This window comes from Girardinichthys multiradiatus, chromosome 22 (genome assembly GCF_021462225.1).
Source record: "Girardinichthys multiradiatus isolate DD_20200921_A chromosome 22, DD_fGirMul_XY1, whole genome shotgun sequence".
NCBI lineage: Eukaryota > Metazoa > Chordata > Actinopteri > Cyprinodontiformes > Goodeidae > Girardinichthys > Girardinichthys multiradiatus.
In genome coordinates, this window is record NC_061814.1 from 18891559 (window position 1) to 18910712 (window position 19154).

Genomic DNA, 19154 nt, shown 5'->3' on the forward strand with positions numbered 1-19154 from the left:
GTGGTAATAGTAGTTGGCACCATAATAAATAGCAGATTCTACTGGTTTTTCTACTTGCAGCTAGAACATTCTCAACTCACGTTTGACGGCATTCCAAGAATCGATCTCCGACTTGTGAAACAAATAGAATGCACGGTTAGTCATACTTAAGATTTTTTATTTTTTTATTTCAGACAATGATTTCGGTAAATAAATCAATTTCAGAAATGCTTATAACAAATGAACAAATATCCAAATACCATACAAAAAAGTGTTTGGTAAACATTAAATTAAATTTCCAGTTCCAAATAAATTAAATTAACTTAAACACAAATAGCAACCAGTAAAATAAACATAAAATAAACATTTTCCAACAAGCAAACTTGTCAGTATATTTAACCTGAGATCTGACATTGATTATTAATTAATATAAATTGTCTGAAAAGGGGTATGAAGAAGTAAAACTTATTTTTAATACCCCTTCTCCCTCTAATTGCACTTAAATTAACTGAGTAACCTTCCTAATTAACATCTATGTTTTTGATCCAGAATTCACAAACCAAAAACTAATAAATAAATATATATACACAATTATCTATATATATACATATACACACATATACACATATATATATCTACACATATATACATACATACACATACACATACATACATGCATATATACACATGCATAAATACCCACACGCATACATACACATACACACATACATATATATATATATATACACACATACATACATATACACATGTACACATACAGACAAACATGTACCTCCACATATATACATGTAACTGCACACATGCATACCTACACTCACAGAAACACACCACACATTAAGATAATTTTCTTTTGAATTTTAGTTTTAATTTGTTACTGCCACCTACTATCCCAGCAGTGTTTTTGAGTGCCAATGTCTGGACAGACACTGTTTTTCAGGGGGTTTTTTGTTTTAGTTTTTTAAGAAGAAAATCTAGGTTTTACTAGGTTTCCTTGGGTTAAGGATGTATATATTTATTTGAATTTTCAACAGTGGCGTTTGTAAATTTTCCCTCCTTGTAATTTGTGTTGCCTTTTCATAATCATGTATACATTACTAGCCAAGAGGGGTAACAGGGCAGTAGCTGCGAGTTAGCACTTGGATTCTTAACACGGCTGTTGTGTCTCAAGGGGACAGTTGAGTCAGCTCTGTCTGCCTGGAGCTTTGCTGTCCTGAACCTCTTAACTCCGCTTTACACCCACCAAAAGCCCTCTCTCCGTCTCTGTCCGCAATCACACATTCCAGCTGAATCAACAGCTGCACCATCGCAGCAATGTCCAGGAAACAAGCCACTGCCATGTGGATCTGCTGCTGTTATATACACCTAGTCACATGCATTGACTAAATGTGCTATCTTTATGCACATTTCTTTTATTTGTGATGTTACACATAGCTCTAGACCAATGTTCTGAAGGATGCCATGAAACTTATCACAGCGATTTCTGTATTTGCTCAGGTCAGAAAAAAGGGTGGAGTAGCGCAAAAAAGGGTGCAATAGTAAATATATAGGTTTCTTAATTTGTGGAAATATCTTTAGCCATTTCAGAGGTATTTGCAAGGCCCTTCATGAAAATAAACGCCATCCAGTCGTTACAAAATGGTGTGTGGTCTGTCAGAAATCAGTCCCATCTGCTGAGCTCTGCCAAGAATAGCAAAGCTGGACAGGAAGCGGGTTTCTCCGAACAAAGCTCTTTTTACAGAAAATTGTGATGACTCAAGTTTCTGAAGGTACAAATCCATGTCTGTGATGTCATTTAAATAATTAGCCTTTTTTCACCTTATTGAAATCTACTTGCAATTTACCTAATCTTAAAAAGAGTGAATCTGCATTTCAAATTCACACTTTTTAAATACAATTTTGTCTAACTCACCACTAAATTCAGTCATGGTTTTATATTTAGTTCATCCTTGCCTCCGTAATTACAGCAACCTCTGAGAACTGACTGCAGTGGTATATTTGTTAAATTGCAGTGTTCCAAATGAATGCCTCTGTGATAAAACCCAGACAATGTCCCTCGATTTGAAGCAAAAAAGTAGAAAAATAAATAAAAAGCACAAACTGCTCCGGAGGATTTTTGTCCTTTATGTCCCTAAGCACAAAATGAGCTTTTTTCACAATATGTTGTTTGTAATATATCCAGTTGTTGTGAACATGTGACTGAAGTCAGAAAAGTTAGCTTTCAGCTGTGGACAGATGGTGATTTATTGTGCTCCCTCACATGTGCCAGACAACGGAGGGGAGGTACCCTGTAGTAGATTAGAGTTTCCTCATGACAAGCAGTTAGGACAACAACCCATCAGGTTTTGGGTACAAGCCTGTATTTTACTGCATATGAAATCATTGATATAATTGAGGAGAATGGCAACAAACTAATGATTATTTTTGTTAGTCGACTGATCTATTAACAATTTTCCTGAATATTCAAATAATCGGGAATCACTTTTAACCATCTCTGCTTGCTTTTGCCTTATTTGAGTGAGGCGAGAACAAGAGCCAAACCAATGGGAGACCATTTCTGTAATCATAATAATGTAGTTGTTGCTGCAAATGTTAAAAAAATCTTGCTGTGCTAGCTTATCAGCAAGCTAACCTACAGCAGGGCAACAGACTGTTTGCACCAGTGAACTTACTGCTATAGCATTTAGGTGAATCCAAACCCTTACTCAAGCAGACCCTCGACTACATGCTATCTGTCCAGTAAATCTGAAGTGGAAGTAAAATGAAACACGATTTTCAAAAATGTATTCTAAGGAAAATCTGAAATGTGTGGTGTACATTTGTTTTCTGCCCCCATTGTCTTTTACCCTTAAATGAAATTCAGTTCAACCAATTGCCTTTAGAACTCATCATAATCTTTGAAGAAACCCTGTTAGAGGCTGCAAGAGATTTTAGACTAAGCTGGGGTTCACCTCCCAGCAGGACAACTGAATGGATCAGCCAAAGTCCAGATCTAAATTCATGTAAGAATATGTGGCAAAACCTGAAAACCACGGTTCACAGATGCTGTCCATACAATCTTACTGAGATTGAATCACTCTAAATGTGCAAAACCAGTGAGGGCTAATTCCAAATGCACGCAACATTGTTTGGATATTTATTAGTGAAAAACATCTTGAGAAACATTTACAACTTTCCTTTTACTTGCAAATCATGCACTACTTTGTTTCTGTTTTTCACATAAACCACATCACAGAACATTCAAGTATGTGGCTATAACGTGACAAAATGTGAAAAAAAAATATTTTTCAACGCTCTATAAATCAGTAAAATAGCTAAAGGGTTTTTCTTCTATCAATACATTTTAGTTTCAAAAGACTCGTACTTTGTGTAACGAGCTGAAAAGAATAGAGAATGTCACAAAACATAATTAAAGCCATTTATTGTACTAATGTGTTGCGCAAGGAATTTATTGTCTTCCATTAATCTCCTTTAATGTGTTTCTGATGAATTGAGTTGTGTTTTAATAAGAACCAACTTGCATTTGCGAGTTTATTTTCTATTTTAGAACCCTTAAAGGAGTCCATTTTTACAATCTGTTAAATGATTGAAAGCTGCCTTAGGGTTTTTCATGGAGCTGATGATCTAGTCTGTCCCATTTTTTATATGTGATTATAGGCTGGGATGTAGGAAACCAGTGAGGCTTGAAAGGGCTTCCAGTCAACCATCACAGACTCAGAGTGTATAGCTGCAGAATGAAGAGAGGCATGTTGGACTTTTTCTGAGCCCACTCTCTGTTTTTCAGGTGTGTGAGGGTGGTGGTAGACAAGCTGTCCCACTTTATTTTAAAGGATCCCAAACAGACCACGCTACTTCCAGAAAGCCACGTGGATTTATCTAAACACATAGCGTTTGATTTTTGCCACCAATTGCAAGCTACAAAATGTTATCCTATAACATTCAAATATTCAGTGAAATTAGTGAACAAGAAAAAAAGAACTTAAAATAGTTTTTTTCTGTTAGCGTTAATAGGCTTAAATATCTGCAGGGACCACTGATGGGGCTTAATGCATACTCACTTCCATCTGAGTAACATCATTTGTCCTATGGCTTAGTGTGCTTGTCTACTGAGATATATTAAATGGCAGCCAGCAGTGTTGTAATGGTTTGAAACAGCCCTCCGGTGCTTTGTCACGTGACACAAACTTCGGGAACTTGGTGAAATTCAAATCTTCTCCACCCTGAAAGTACAAACCCCTGGAAAGTATGAAAATAAACAATAGACTGTTGGATGTTTGTAAAAACAGGGATGGAGCTTGTTGTGGAGGACAAAGCTATTAGGACACAGTGATCCTTCCTTTTTTTTCCCTTCTGGTGTTTTTGCTTTTTTCCCTCCACTTAGATTAACTCCTTATTAGGACAAGTTTTTTCTGAAGAGCGTTGTTTATAGATTGTAGCTGTTAATCCAATCGTGGTGAACTTCTTATTGATCAAAAAGACAATCCGGCTTATTGAAATCACTGCCTTCTGAACACCTCCTTAATCCTTTTATTTCGACTTCTTGCTGTTTGCTTTTTTAAACCACTCAAACATATGCTTATGGCTAGATTTTTCAGAGGGTTCGTCTCACAAAGATGTCTTTTAGCGTGTTTTTTGTTAAACTGCAAACCAAAAAGTCCTCTTTGATTTTATTTTATTTTCCTTTTTTTGGTGGGATGGATTTGGATGCTGAGCAGAAATGTATGTTTGAAAAAATCACCTATAGTCAGCAGACAGGTTTAAACTGACATCGAGATGCTGCGTAGATAGATGCACGATCTCAGTTGACTGTTTAAGGTATTTTGCCATTTCTGTGCTCACCATCACTTTTCTCGCTTTACTATTTTAAAAACTAGACATAATTTCCTTGCACCTTTCCAGCATACATTATTTGCTGATTTTATTGTCAAAACTGAACTAATATCTAATACCTTCACTCTGTTGCAGATCATGGATGAGACCCAAACGCAGATAGCCTGGCCTTCCAAACTCAAAATCGGAGCCAAGTCCAAAAAAGGTGATTTATTATTATCATTCCTTTTTATAAACATAGTGACTTAGTAGGCACTTAAAATGTTAGCAGATATCTGAACAGTTGTCATCATAGCTGAAAAAGTCTGCCTTAAAATCGGGAGTGTATTGTTTATAAATGGAAATCAGGATAATGATAAACAGTTATAATTGGTGATTTCCCGATCAGGAGATTTCTGTCCCTAATGTCAATCACAGTCATTTATCCTTAGGTACTTGTTGTTAAAGTTACAGTCTAACTCTACATTAAACTTAATATCATAAATACATGTATGTATGAAGCATACAGGTCCTTCTCAAAATATTAGCATATTGTGATAAAGTTCATTATTTTCCATAATGTAATGATGAAAATTTAACATTCATATATTTTAGATTAATTGCACACTAACTGAAATATTTCAGGTCTTTTATTGTCTTAATACGGATGATTTTGGCATACAGCTCATGAAAACCCAAAATTCCTATCTCACAAAATTAGCATATTTCATCCGACGAATAAAAGAAAAGTGTTTTTTATACAAAAAACATCAACCTTCAAATAATCATGTACATGTACACTCAATACTTGGTCGGGAATCCTTTGGCAGAAATGACTGCTTCAATGCAGCGTGGCATGGAGGCAATCAGCCTGTGGCACTGCTGAGGTCTTATGGAGGCCCAGGATGCTTCGATAGCGGCCTTTAGCTCATCCAGAGTGTTGGGTCTTGAGTCTCTCAACGTTCTCTTCACAATATCCCACAGATTCTCTATGGGGTTCAGGTCAGGAGAGTTGGCAGGCCAATTGAGCACAGTGATACCATGGTCAGTAAACCATTTACCAGTGGTTTTGGCACTGTGAGCAGGTGCCAGGTCATGCTGAAAAATGAAATCTTCATCTCCATAAAGCTTTTCAGCAGATGGAAGCATGAAGTGCTCCAAAATCTCCTGATAGCTAGCTGCATTGACCCTGCCCTTGATAAAACACAGTGGACCAACACCAGCAGCTGACACAGCACCCCAGACCATCACTGACTGTGGGTACTTGACACTGGACTTCTGGCATTTTGGCATTTCCTTCTCCCCAGTCTTCCTCCAGACTCTGGCACCTTGATTTCCGCATGACATGCAGAATTTGCTTTTATCCGAAAAAAGTACTTTGGACCACTGAGCAACAGTCCAGTGCTGCTTCTCTGTAGCCCAGGTCAGGCGCTTCTGCCGCTGTTTCTGGTTCAAAAGTGGCTTGACCTGGGGAATGTGGCACCTGTAGCCCATTTCCTGCACACGCCTGTGCACGGTGGCTCTAGATGTTTCTACTCCAGACTCAGTCCACTGCTTCCGCAGGTCCCCCAAGGTCTGGAATCGGCCCTTCTCCACAATCTTCCTCAGGGTCCGGTCACCTCTTCTCGTTGTGTTTTCTGCCACACTTTTTCCTTCCCACAAACTTCCCACTGAGGTGCCTTGATACAGCACTCTGGGAACAGCCTATTCGTTCAGAAATTTCTTTCTGTGTCTTACCCTCTTGCTTGAGGGTGTCAATAGTGGCCTTCTGGACAGCAGTCAGGTCGGCAGTCTTACCCATGATTGGGGTTTTGAGTGATGAACCAGGCTGGGAGTTTTAAAGGCCTCAGGAATCTTTTGCAGGTGTTTAGAGTTAACTCGTTGATTCAGATGATTAGGTTCATAGCTCGTTTAGAGACCCTTTTAATGATATGCTAATTTTGTGAGATAGGAATTTTGGGTTTTCATGAGCTGTATGCCAAAATCATCCGTATTAAGACAATAAAAGACCTGAAATATTTCAGTTAGTGTGCAATGAATCTAAAATATATGAATGTTAAATTTTCATCATTACATTATGGAAAATAATGAACTTTATCACAATATGCTAATATTTTGAGAAGGACCTGTATATACTTGAATACTCTGTAGTTTTTTGCTGCAGAAAACAATTGTGTCCCTCTTAACCCTTTTACCAATGCTGTTGTGCACATAAAAATAGACGATTTTAAAAAAAGGACTTTTCAGGAAGTGTTTGTAAGGCTTCTTGGATAACTATGGGTGTGACTGACATAAAACCACACTGTGTACACCTACAACAAAGATCAGGCATTACGTTTTGGCAGGATCTCCAAACCAATAATTTAAAAATGCTGCGATCAGGACATCAGTTGTCACAATGTGTTTTATGTGAGAAAACATTTTAAAAGAGGGAAGACAGAGTGTAAAACTACATATCCACAAGTTTTATAAAGAAAATACACGCTATTGTGTAAAATCTTACACAAAAGGTGAGTTTGGTTAAGGGTTTTAACAGCGGGTAAGATATCAGCTTTACTTAAACTCAGTGCAGAGAGATCAAGAGGTATTTACCAACATTGATAACAGAGATGCGGCATACTGGTTTGTGCGGCATACTGGTTTGTGCGGCATACTGCTGTGGATAAATTGGTAACCTGACTGTTTAAAGTGCATTATATTTGTGTTACTATAAATTTAAAAAATTTAAAGTGGGATTCTGAGTTACTAGTTTAAGCATCAACTGGCACTGTAAGGGAAAGCTGCAGCCAAAACGCTGCAAGGCAACTGATATTTATGCAACCACCTCCATAGAGTAATCCATGTTTCTTAAAGCTTACATAGTTATCCTCCTTGTGTGCCCTCTGATTTTATTTTTATTTTCATTGCACAGTGAAAAGCTTCTACGCCGACACATCCTCTGCCAGTGGAAGTTAGAACTTTGCAATGATGGGTCCACAGAGTGAAAAAAACACAATTTAATTGTCAATCTCTGACTATGGTCTGTTGTTTTGAAGCCCAAACTCTGTGTTGATCTTTACTTGGATGCTGTCTCTACCATGTGTCTGAGGTGCTGAGCTCATAAAATGTGTGGAACTGCTCCCAGCTGAAGAGACATATGTTTAATGGAGAGAGAGGACAAGTGATTAGTTCCTGAAGCTGAACATCTTGTTCCCTTACATATTTGCCTACTTTATATATTCATAAATCCATTTGTACTAATAGGGAAAAGGTAGGAGTAGGCATGGACCAGTTTGAGATTCTTATGGTATAACCTTTATAAGAAATAACATGGTTTCATGGTTGTGGCACAGAAGAATATGTATGTCATGATCTATTTGCTTTTATTTAAAACGTAAAAACTATTATTGATTGCTACAGTATTTTAACTGTAGCAATCAACGTTATAGCTAACAAAAATAGATATGTATTTATAAAAATAGAAAAAAATACCTGCTTAATTTACTATTTTTAAAAAGCTTATTGGTTCATTTTTCAGGCTTTCTGCTCATGCAACCAGCCTGCAGTCGGCTGCGTAGCAGACTTTATTTTATAGTTTGTCAACTGTAGTTTTAATAAGAGTGATGGATGAGTCCACATTGTGTTTTCAGAAGCGGAAACATTTCTTAACAGTCAAACGTGTCTTTCTTGTAAGTTAGGGAAACATTTAAGAGTTTTTTCCAGCCTGCTGAACAGAAGTGTGCAGCTTGATGTGGGGGAGGGGCAGCACTAAGGTTATTCAATGCCCCATATAGCTGGAGAAGCCTCCAGCCACTCTGGTACTTTCTCTGTCATCTCTTTAAAAGAACTTTAAACTGTGGGACAGAATATTTTAGCAACTTAGAAATCGTTACTTCACTGACAAATCTAACCAAGGCTGGTTATGGTCTTGTAAAACATCTTCAACAGTACCCATACTAGCCTTCAGATTCTATTTAATTTAAACTAAAATTAGTTAAATGTAGTCTGAATTTGAAATGTAATGACTTGTAAATGCAGATTTAAAGCTGCTTCGTAGGAAGGCCGGTCACTTCTTTAATACAAGTTAATTTCGAGTTTTGATGAGCCTATTCATTGGTCAAAGTGACCAACTGTAACTATAAAATCAAATAAATATACTACAGCTTGGTAGTCTATACGCAAAAATATAAACCAACAGTTTTTCCTTCTGCTTATTTATTATTATTCATCTTTGTGATATGTACTGAACTTGAACAAAACTGTAGAATAAAGAACCACAAAATAGGATATGCATCAGAAAAGAGCTGCAAAAACTTCCTACAGACTAGCCTGGGAGAGAGAACTAATTTTTCTGTTTTTCGGAGTATGTACTGGTCTTAACTTTTCATCTTCTCACTATGTTTTGAATACTAGCATTGTAGCCAAGGGTCTGCTAGTACTCTGCAGCTATAACAATAATACAACACTTCATGCAGGAAACAGTCTAATGAAAATTAGATACCAGCTAAAAGGTAAATAGTCAAACATATTAAGAGTGAGTGGGTGTGGTGCACCTTTAGTTTCAACCAAAACACTTTACATGTTACTTTGTGACTGGATATTGTTTTTAATGTAATTAATTTCCAAAAACAGACTTCAAAGTAATATTCACCAGTCTTTTTTTTACAGCTTGTCATACCTGAGATGGAATTTAAAAAATTGGTTGCATCTAATCACGTTTTGTTTTTTCTAATTTTAATTTTAACTGTAAATGACTCAGGGTTGCTTTAGCCACATATATCTTCTCGGGCCAAGTTATTGGATTCAGATGGATGAGAAGGAGGTATTTCCATGTTGCACTTGCATTCTTTAGTTAAAAGCTAATTGAGCAGTTTGCACAGTTGAAAGCTTACATGTTTTCCATTCCTTGTGAGCCAAATAGCTTCATCTGCACATTGGGCTCTTTTTTCCTTCTGCGAAGGCGGAGGTGTGGGAGTTGAAACTCTCGCTTTTATTGGTAAAGTTGCTCCAGCACTCTGTTACCAATAAAAGATTAGCATGGTTATTTAAAGCTCTTCCGGGATGGAGGGAGGGAGGGATTGAGGAGGAAGGGGGAGGAATAGGTGTAGCTGTGCCCTCTTTGTTTCCCCCAGGAGAATTGCCAGCGTGCGTCTTCAAACCAGATGTGCGATCCACTCGCATTATGTAACTTCCTCAGTCAGTCGGCTGAGACAAATGTTGATGGGATTACGGCGGAAAAATGTTTTCCTCTGATACAAAATCAACTTTCAGTCCTGGGAGTTCATATGTACATGACTCTTCATTTGTGCTAAATATCCTTTCATTCACAAAAACCTGTTTACTGCACCACCTGGGAGAAGTTATATGTGGACGATGTGAGAATATTTTGAATTGTATCCTATGATTTGTGATTTGTCCAGTTTTCTGAACAAAAAAAGAAGTAAGGAAGAAAATATTGAAGAATTACTCAGTTATCTTCTGAGTATTTCTGAGAGAAAAGACATGTGGTACTGCCCGTGTGCTCTAACGACTTGTACTCAGGGGACTAAAGAGAGGAAGAAGGAAGAGGGGCAAGGAAGCCCACAAGCCTCTATTTGGCTTGTCATAGGATCAAATTATGCTAAGGTCAAGAGAAAAGGCGTTGACTAGGAGAGATGAAAAAATACTGGTTTTAATGATTACCATGATAAAATTTCACACAGTAAAATAACGGTACTCGTACTCGTACTCGTTGTCTTCCGCTTTATCTGGGACCGGGTCGCAGGGGCAGCAGACTCAGCAGAGACGCCCAGACGTCCCTCTCCCCAGACACCTCCTCCAGCTCCTCCGGGGGGAGCCCAAGGTTTTCATCCCCTGGGCCTCCTTCCGGTGGGACGTGCCTGGAACACCTCCCGAGGAAGGCGTCCAGAAGGCATCTGGTATAGATGCCCGAGCCACCTGAACTGGCTCCTCTCGATGTGGAGGAGCAGCGGCTCTACTCCGAGCCCCTCCCGAATGGCCAAGCTCCTCACCCTATCTCTAAGGGAGTGCCCGACCACCCTACGGAGGAAGCTCATTTCCGCCGCTTGTATCCGGGATCTCATTCTTTCGGTCATAACGGTTTTACAATGAAATTCTTATTAAAGCCATATTCTGTAACTGTGATAACCGAATGTTTTTTGACTATTCATCAAACTCAGCTACTAAACAAGATGGTAAAATTAAAGGGGAGGTAAGAACAAGAAAATAGTTCCTGCTGGCAAAGACATGTCATACTTCACAAGAACTAAAGTGCAGAAATTTCAGGAAGTCTTCATAGATTTCTCTCAATGCCACCTACTCACTTCATATTTCTCGGACACAACGCATGAAAAACATCTGACCAGAATATGCATTAAGAACAAGCTGCAAAAACTCCCAAACCAGACCACAGAATAACCTTGGAGAGAGAACAAATTTTTCTATGTATGTATTGGCCTTAACCTTTCAGCTTCTCACTGCTTTTCAATTACTAGCACTGTAGCCAAGGGTCTGCTTGTACCCTGCAGGGCAGCTATAACAATAATGCAAGAATTTTTGCAGAAAACTGTTGAATTAAATATCTGAATTAGTAAATTGCATCTAAACCGCTGTTATCAACTCTTCAGTTAGAAAAGTAGGTTTTGGCTGATTTGAAATTTGCAAGAAGTTGCTATTACTGAATTTGCATCCTGTTGGGTCTAATTGGCATCATCAGGCATCTGCATGCAATTACAATGGCCACTGTATGATAGAGGATTTAGATCTACGATCAAACTTTATTATGTTGTTTCTTGTCGATTTTGATGACACAAATCCAACTATTCTCTTTTATCTGGAGTAACTTAGCAATACTAATGGTACAGGAGGTAAAATAAGACACAACCTCCTGCAAACTTTTACAATACAAGCCTTGAGAAAACTCAAAATACCACATTTTAAAAGCTATTTAAAAATTTTTTACAGGTTACTCTTTATTCATGAATGAATGACAGTGTGAACCCCGGCTGTCATTTGTCCATGACATCATTTATAGAAAGGCAGATGTCAAATTTGTCAGCTTTGCTATTTACTGCTTGTAAAAAGACTAAAAACAATGTAAATGCTGAATGTTTTATAAATGAAGCCAACAGCCGAAATGTTACACACTTACATTTGTACATCAGTTGCCAGACTTCTTGTTTCTACCAGTTAGAAACGTCTTTTCTGCACAAAGCTTTCTTGTAGTGGTTTCATGTTTATTTCTCTGGTAGCACTATGTTGTCTGAACTAAAATAATATATTTTCTATCTTAAAGTTATTCTGCTTTTGCTTCTGATTCCAGTGTATATACATATATTTATTTCTTTATTTTTCTTTATTTTACCTTGATTTATACGGGTAATCTATTTGAGATATGGTGTCGTCTTTTCAGGATAAAACCTTGCCGTTTATAACAGATCTACAGTCATATTCAATAAATTGGTGTTCTAATGAGGCTTGTTTGTCAGATTAAAAATAACTTTTGAAAATAACATGAAAGTAGGTATTAAACATACTTTCCATTAAGCCCACATTTCTTTATTAAAAATGTTTAGTTTTAAGTGGTCTGATATTGGGATATTGTTTTAATATTAAATGTGTTTTCTTTAGCTGTAAATGGAAAATCATCATAATTAACAGAAATAAAGTCTTGAAAACATTAGTTTGCGTGGACCTCATCTATATAATGTGTTTTACTTGAGTTACTGAAATAAATTCACTTGAATTACTGAAATACATTTTATAATATTCTAGTTTATTGAATATTTGATTCTCAGTAATACAAAATACATTCTGTATGTTGCTGGTAGAGACAGTATGTGGCAGATGAGCCGTATCACTTCTACTGTTATCAATTGTTTTAGTGTATTTTAACACATTTAAAAAAAAAAAAAAGGTGATAAGTTAACACACAACCAATTTTTTTTTTTACATTTCCATTGAGTGGTATTTTAAATATGACAGAATCCACAGTTAAAATTATTTAAGGCAGAGGACCACATTGCATTTGTTTCTCATCATGTAATCCTGAATAAAGCACAACACTCATTTGCTCAGTCCTTAAAATAGCAGATGACTCAGCCATTTCCCTGGTACTGAAATGTGTTTTTAACTATTTTAATCTAAAGTAATTCTTGTCATAGTTATTATTCTTTTCTTGGAATTCTGTGGGAGTGTTTCCTCTTGGGGTTAATATGCAGGATCCCATCAGAAGGAATGGGAATTGTATGTTTGTAACCCCTCCACGTTCAGGGAAGCAGTTTATTAAAATGCCAGCCTCTCTATTTCATTGCAGGGAGTAATCTCTGCCACCTGCAGAAGTGTGATAAGTACAGTTGGTAGTCTTTTAAGTCACCATCAGAAGACGCATATTGTCAGTAATTTAACACAGTGAGGACTTCTCCCTATAAGAACTGACATACTGACTGACTTGTTAACTCAATCTGATCATATTTAGAATATAATTATTGAGGTTTAATTCTTTGTTTTTATATGAAAATCTTTTTAATAGCTCTTTTACTTGCCGATTGGAACTTCCTCTGTTTCCGCAGAAGTTTTTGTATGGGAAAAAGCAAGCCAAACTCTTAATTCTCTTCATTTGTGTGGTATTTTCTAATGTAGCTGGAAAAAATTCTGGGTCAAAAGGTTTCTTTTTTGTCAAGTAAAACTGCATGCAACTGAAAAGGCTCCCTTTCTGCAGCTGCAAGTCTAGCCCTTGATGTTGTTTGTTTTCATAGCTGTCGTGTGAACCAAATTATGACTTAAGGTGTTCATTTTTTATTCCACAATCAATCACCAAGAAGAGAAGAGGGGGAGAAAAAAAATCCCTAACACACTCCAGAAATGCGGGGGTGTTCTACATCACAACTGCAACAGTCGTTTAGGCTGGCTAATTTTTGCCAGATGTGCTCTGCAGGTTAGTTGGCGGACACTTAGAGGACCCAGACTCCCTCTAATGGTTGAAGTAGGTGTTGCAGGAGGAAATTGAGAGCTTTTGGTTGTTTTCAGCAACAAATCCAAATGATAGGAAAACTGCCTGCAACCAGCAGTGAGGCTGTGAAAAGTCTCCAGCTGCTCTTTGTGCTCATTTTGCTTTTCTGTGTGTCTTTGTCCCTCTCAGGCTGTTTCTTGATTTTACTTTTATATGTAAATGTTTTTTCTTTTCTTCAAATTCTCGATGCGGTCGTTCTGATTTCTGTCATGTCTTGGAGTTTTTACTAGTCTGACCCTCTTTGAAATGGACAACATGCAACTGTGAAGTTAAACCAATAAATCTGATTTATTGAGCTCGGTGTTCAGCTCATACTGTAAAGAGTTCTTGGTGTTTTTGTCTACATGGGGAGGGGGTATTCCTGGAAGGAGGCTTTAGTGGGCTTCCCGCTACTCAGTACAGTTTAAACATAGGCAATGGGCTGTAAGGGTGTAGTGTAATTTGTTTTCTTTCTGTGGGTCTGTGTTTATGTGCTTTTGCATTTGTGTTCTTCAGTTGTTGAGTTTGCAAAGGGGCCCGATGTAACAATTGACCAGCCATGGGCCTTACCTGGAAACGGTTACATACTTACCTTTTGGGATTTTTTTTAACTGTGATATTTAAAAGTGAGTGAACACTATTCATTTTTACTGACTAGTTCTCTGTTTGAATGATCTTCTGTGTCTACAGGAGCAATAAGTTAGAATATCATTGAAAAGTACATTTATTTAATAATTCAATAAAAACTACTCAAATTTTACATGGATTCAGGACACACAAGCATTTATGTCTGTTAATCTCGCTGCTCCTTTTTCATGAATTGCAACCGCATCAATGCAGCATTGCATGGAAGTGACCAGCAAATGGCTCTGCTAAGGTGCTAAAGAAGCCCAGGTTGTTTTAACAGCAGCCTGCATGTTGTCATCGGGTTGCTTCTTCAGCAGATGATTACATAGCTGTGCTCAATAATTTGACCTCTGTTATCTTTCAGATTTCATTGAAAGCAATTCTTAGGTCCAGCAAAAAAATGTAACAGTACATTAAAACAAAAACAGTGCATCAGCGAACCCAAGTTTACGTCCACAGCTCTAAAGTGTCAGAATTAAACCTATTGTATTTCACTTTGCAACAAAGTAGCTTATAAAATAACTGTAACTACTCAGCCAGGTAATAAATGCCAGGTTATATTTTAAGAAATATGAAATAAGAAATGTCTGTCTGATAGAGCTAATAAACAATACTAACAATTGCTGTTGATCAAATTTAGTAAAAAACTTTTAATAAATATTAATATAATATCAAATAATTTATCATAAGTTAGTTTCACATTAATGACACAATGAGATGCAAAAGCCCACTCTGTTTTTGCAGTGCTTTAGATGACAGGCGCACAGTAATTATTTTGTGAGCCCTAAAAAATGACAAATTTCATGAATCTTAATTCCACAGGGAGTCGTCTGGCTGCTTGCATACTTCATCGGGACTGCACATATCAAAATAGCAATTATTCCCGCAGAGCTTTTCTCTGAAGCTCTCTAATTTGCTGATAAATGCAGTCATGTTTGGTTAAATGGGTTTTAACTTTCTTTCACATTCTGTCTTTACTCCTTATCGGCTGTGACACACTCGCCGGCACATTCCCACTAAATATCCACACTTTGTCTCTTTGTTTCAGATCCACACATCAAGGTGTGTGGGAAAAGAGATAACGTGAGAGAAGCTAAAGACAAAATCATGTCTGTCCTTGACACAAAGGTACAGTTAACACATTTGTAATATGCATAATTTCTCCCCGTTTTTATTTTTCTTTCCCCCCTTTCTCTTTTTTTGGCTTCAAATGTATTTCACTGCAGTCCAAGTGACAAATTGCACACAAACCTAAAGTACAACTTGTCTCCAGTCATGCTAAACACTCCCATATCTAGGTTGTCATGGATTTCAGGGTTTGTTTGCAGCTTCTTTGCCATAGCAACAAAGCATTTTGCTTACCTGGACAACTACACTCTAGTGCCTGCTATAAGAAGAAATTGATTTATGCAGGATTAGTTTTGTTTGCACACTTTCACTTTTTTTGTCATGAAAACACGTTTTTTATGATGAGTACAAATGAGACTCAGACATTGGATATTCGATGTGTCTATTTAATCCTCCACATATTGCTTATTCTTCTGAATTTTGTTCTGCAAGTATTTAGCAAGAATAAAAACAAACAAAAATCTCTTTGGAAAAAAGATGATTTTGGAGGTAACTAGGAATCTTTCTGACAATCTGCATTACCTCTGTGTGTTTAAATGTTATTTTTTGGTTATAGGCTTGTATCTTTTCCAAAGTTACTCCTCTACAATATTCATCTCAGTCTTTCTGTACATTAGAGCAACAGGGTAACTCTGAAGATGGACGTTTCCCACACGGAGCACTCCCACGTCATTGGGAAAGGTGGCAACAACATCAAGAGGGTGATGGAGGAGACAGGGTGCCACATCCATTTCCCCGACTCTAACAGGAACAACCAGGCAGAGAAAAGCAACCAGGTTTGAGCTTTGATAATTTCTTATTCCCATTGAGCCATAGTGTCATGCAATATTGCTGTCCGATCATCATCCTACTTGGGTTGATTTTTCCACCCATATTGGATTGTCAGGTCGATCTTTGTGTGCAGAACTTTGCTTCCTTTACAGATAATCATAAGATACCAGGCTGGAGATCTGGTACAGTGTCGGTTCCTTTTTTTATGATAACCGGCTATCACAGAGGGAGTTGGGTTGGGTGCTGCTGTAGTATGAAGCAGAGCACCATATTTGCATCTTTTACCAGCTACTTTCTAGTGCATTGTTGTACAAACCACTGTGAAGTCCATCCATTTTTAAAGAGCTATAAACTTGAAGCCTTATCTCTTGAGCCAGTTTGAATATTTGGCACCATTCAACTTTTCAGTGCTCGATCCCTTCCAGTTGCTCTCTGATGATGCAGGCATGAGCTGATTAGAGCAAGAGGACTCCCTTTAGGGCCAAGGCTCCTTTGAGCGCTCTCTTTTTCATTTTCTATGGCGTCGAATGATTTCAGATTCCAGCAGAACCTTGCAAATATGTTCAGTATACTGAGAAGGACAGTGATGTTGATAAGCAGATATAGGCAGGTTGGGAAATCAATGATGTGGCTGCTGGACTTGGGCTGTTGTTGCACTTTATATAGAAATATGGTTATTTCTTGCTACTTTTCCAAATGTGCTTGCTTGTTTTGTATAGCAGTGCTGGTTTTATGTTAAACCGTCGTGGTCTTTAAACATTTATAAAATAAAGGTTTTATATGAAATGGATTTACAGAATTTGGTTACCTATTTCCAATGTCTGTTGTTTTTAAAGTGTTTACCTGCTGGAATGAATTTTAACCCTTTTTTAATATTGGTTAAGAATCATAACAGTATTGAAAATATTGTTTTACTTCTTTCCTCTTTGCAATCATAATTTAAATCAAAGAAAAATTACTAGGCTTGACATTTTAATCTGTCTTTATCTTTGGGGATTACCATGGCTAGCGTGACTTAGAACAGCTGTGTATTTGTAGGGAATAAAGACTCTCCGAGATTTCAGAAAGGCTGCTAATATTTCCAAATCAAGAGGGTATTTAAAAAAATAAAACAGGAATTTTGATGTACTTCAGCCTAACTGATGTTAGGTGCTGAATGTCTGCTCTTTCATGCTAGCATGCAGCAGAATTAAACATAGATATGTCTCAACATGTCATAGAAAATAGTGTCCTTTTAAATAGTTTCCTACATCTATGTGGTTCCTCTGACTTCATTTTTAAACACCTCACTGATACCCGAAAATAGCTAACGCTGAGTCTTCTTCTCTCACTAAGTGTTCACGTCAAATGTTGTTGTTAGTAAGGTGACCTGAAGACGTTTATGTGTGGTGCATTCACTAATCAGAAAAAAATAGCATTTTGGAGTTTACAACCAGTTTGGGCAGATGAAGCTGGAAATCATCTTCAATCTAGACAGTAGTCGTTTTTTCAGCACATCTCATTTGTCAGCTGTAGGGAGTTTGGAAAATGCTGTTGAAAATGTAATTCTATTTTGTTAAACCTAACTGCCCATCACCTTGAATTTTTAGGGCTCAGTTAAGAAGTCAGTTACCTGAGTTGTAGCTACTTATTCAATAATTAAACTACTACTGGAAAGGATTAGATACGTACTGATGTGTGCAGTGTATCTCCACCATTATCGGGTTTTGATTGCTGCCATTACTGGCTAACTCCTTTCCATATTTTGTTAACAGGTGTCCATTGCAGGGCAGCCAGCAGGTGTGGAGGCAGCTCGTGTAAAAATAAGGGTAAGTTGGAGCTCAGCCGGGGATACTCCACCCTGAATTTTAAGTGGCAATTCCTCATTGCTTGCAGGCATAAAAAGGTTGTGATTTTTATCCTGATGAAAATCAGTTTTAATATTTCTGTTGGGAGGAACAAAAACGAGATATAGCCATGGTATTTTTTTCCAAAATATGCTGCTTATACTGTAGATGTATTTTAGGTTTTATTAGGTGCACATTACATTTGTCGCTTTGCTTCATACTCACATCACTAAAATCCTTATTTTATATCCAGAATTAGCATACATAAGAATCAGTCATAAGTGTGAACAAGAACTCCAGCACTGGGAGTGTCAAAAAGAAAACTTTTTCTTTTCTCTCTGCAAAATGGGGCACTTAACCTGTTTAGCCCTAAGAGGTTTTAGAGCAATTTCCGCCTGAAATTGCATACCTTAAATAAAGTATAGCTCCACAGTGCAAACCTTTGGTACCTGTGTAAAGGTAAGACATAAAAGAATATTTTTTCCAGTGGAACCACTATTGTAACTGTTACTATGTCTGATTTATCTGTGATTAAACAACGAAAAAGAAAATTTTTTGAGCATCGCCGAAAGTTTTTTCTAAATAAATATTGCAAAACACTATGGAAATCCTTTGGAATTCCTAGGAGAACACCCAGGTTACATTCATCCACATCTTCTCTATAACTGCAACAAATTTGGACTGAATAAGTTGAAGCATATATGTTCCTCAAAAGCTTTAGAGGGCAATGTGCCAGGTAGAAATGGCAGTTAGGGAAAGGGTGCCAAAATTTTCCCAAATGTGAAGGTCTTATGATATGAGACATGTGGGGGTGCAGCAAAGAGAAAGGTGCTTTTTGTACCGTTTTGTTTACAGTAAGCAATGTCTGAGGGACCTTAAAATGTCATCGCCTGTGTTTAAGTTGCTGTAAAACAAAATATTTGTGCAAAACACATTTGGGAAATTGTTTTGTGAAGATTAAAGCCTCCTCTTGCGATATATCTAACAAAAAGAATTGGTGGAATTTTACCTAGCTGCCAAAAAGGGGC

The 19154-nt window shown here is 37.3% G+C and overlaps 1 protein-coding gene across 1 annotated transcript in view; it reads left to right on the plus strand.

The window, feature by feature from the left end:
* Window positions 1-19154, plus strand: part of LOC124859318 (protein bicaudal C homolog 1-like) — an 89582-nt gene that overhangs the window by 39794 nt on the left and 30634 nt on the right. The window contains exons 3-6 of the mRNA XM_047352055.1: window positions 4963-5032; window positions 15450-15529; window positions 16147-16305; window positions 18055-18108. Coding sequence (XP_047208011.1) covers window positions 4963-5032; window positions 15450-15529; window positions 16147-16305; window positions 18055-18108 — 363 coding nt within the window. The remainder of the gene's footprint in view (window positions 1-4962; window positions 5033-15449; window positions 15530-16146; window positions 16306-18054; window positions 18109-19154) is intronic.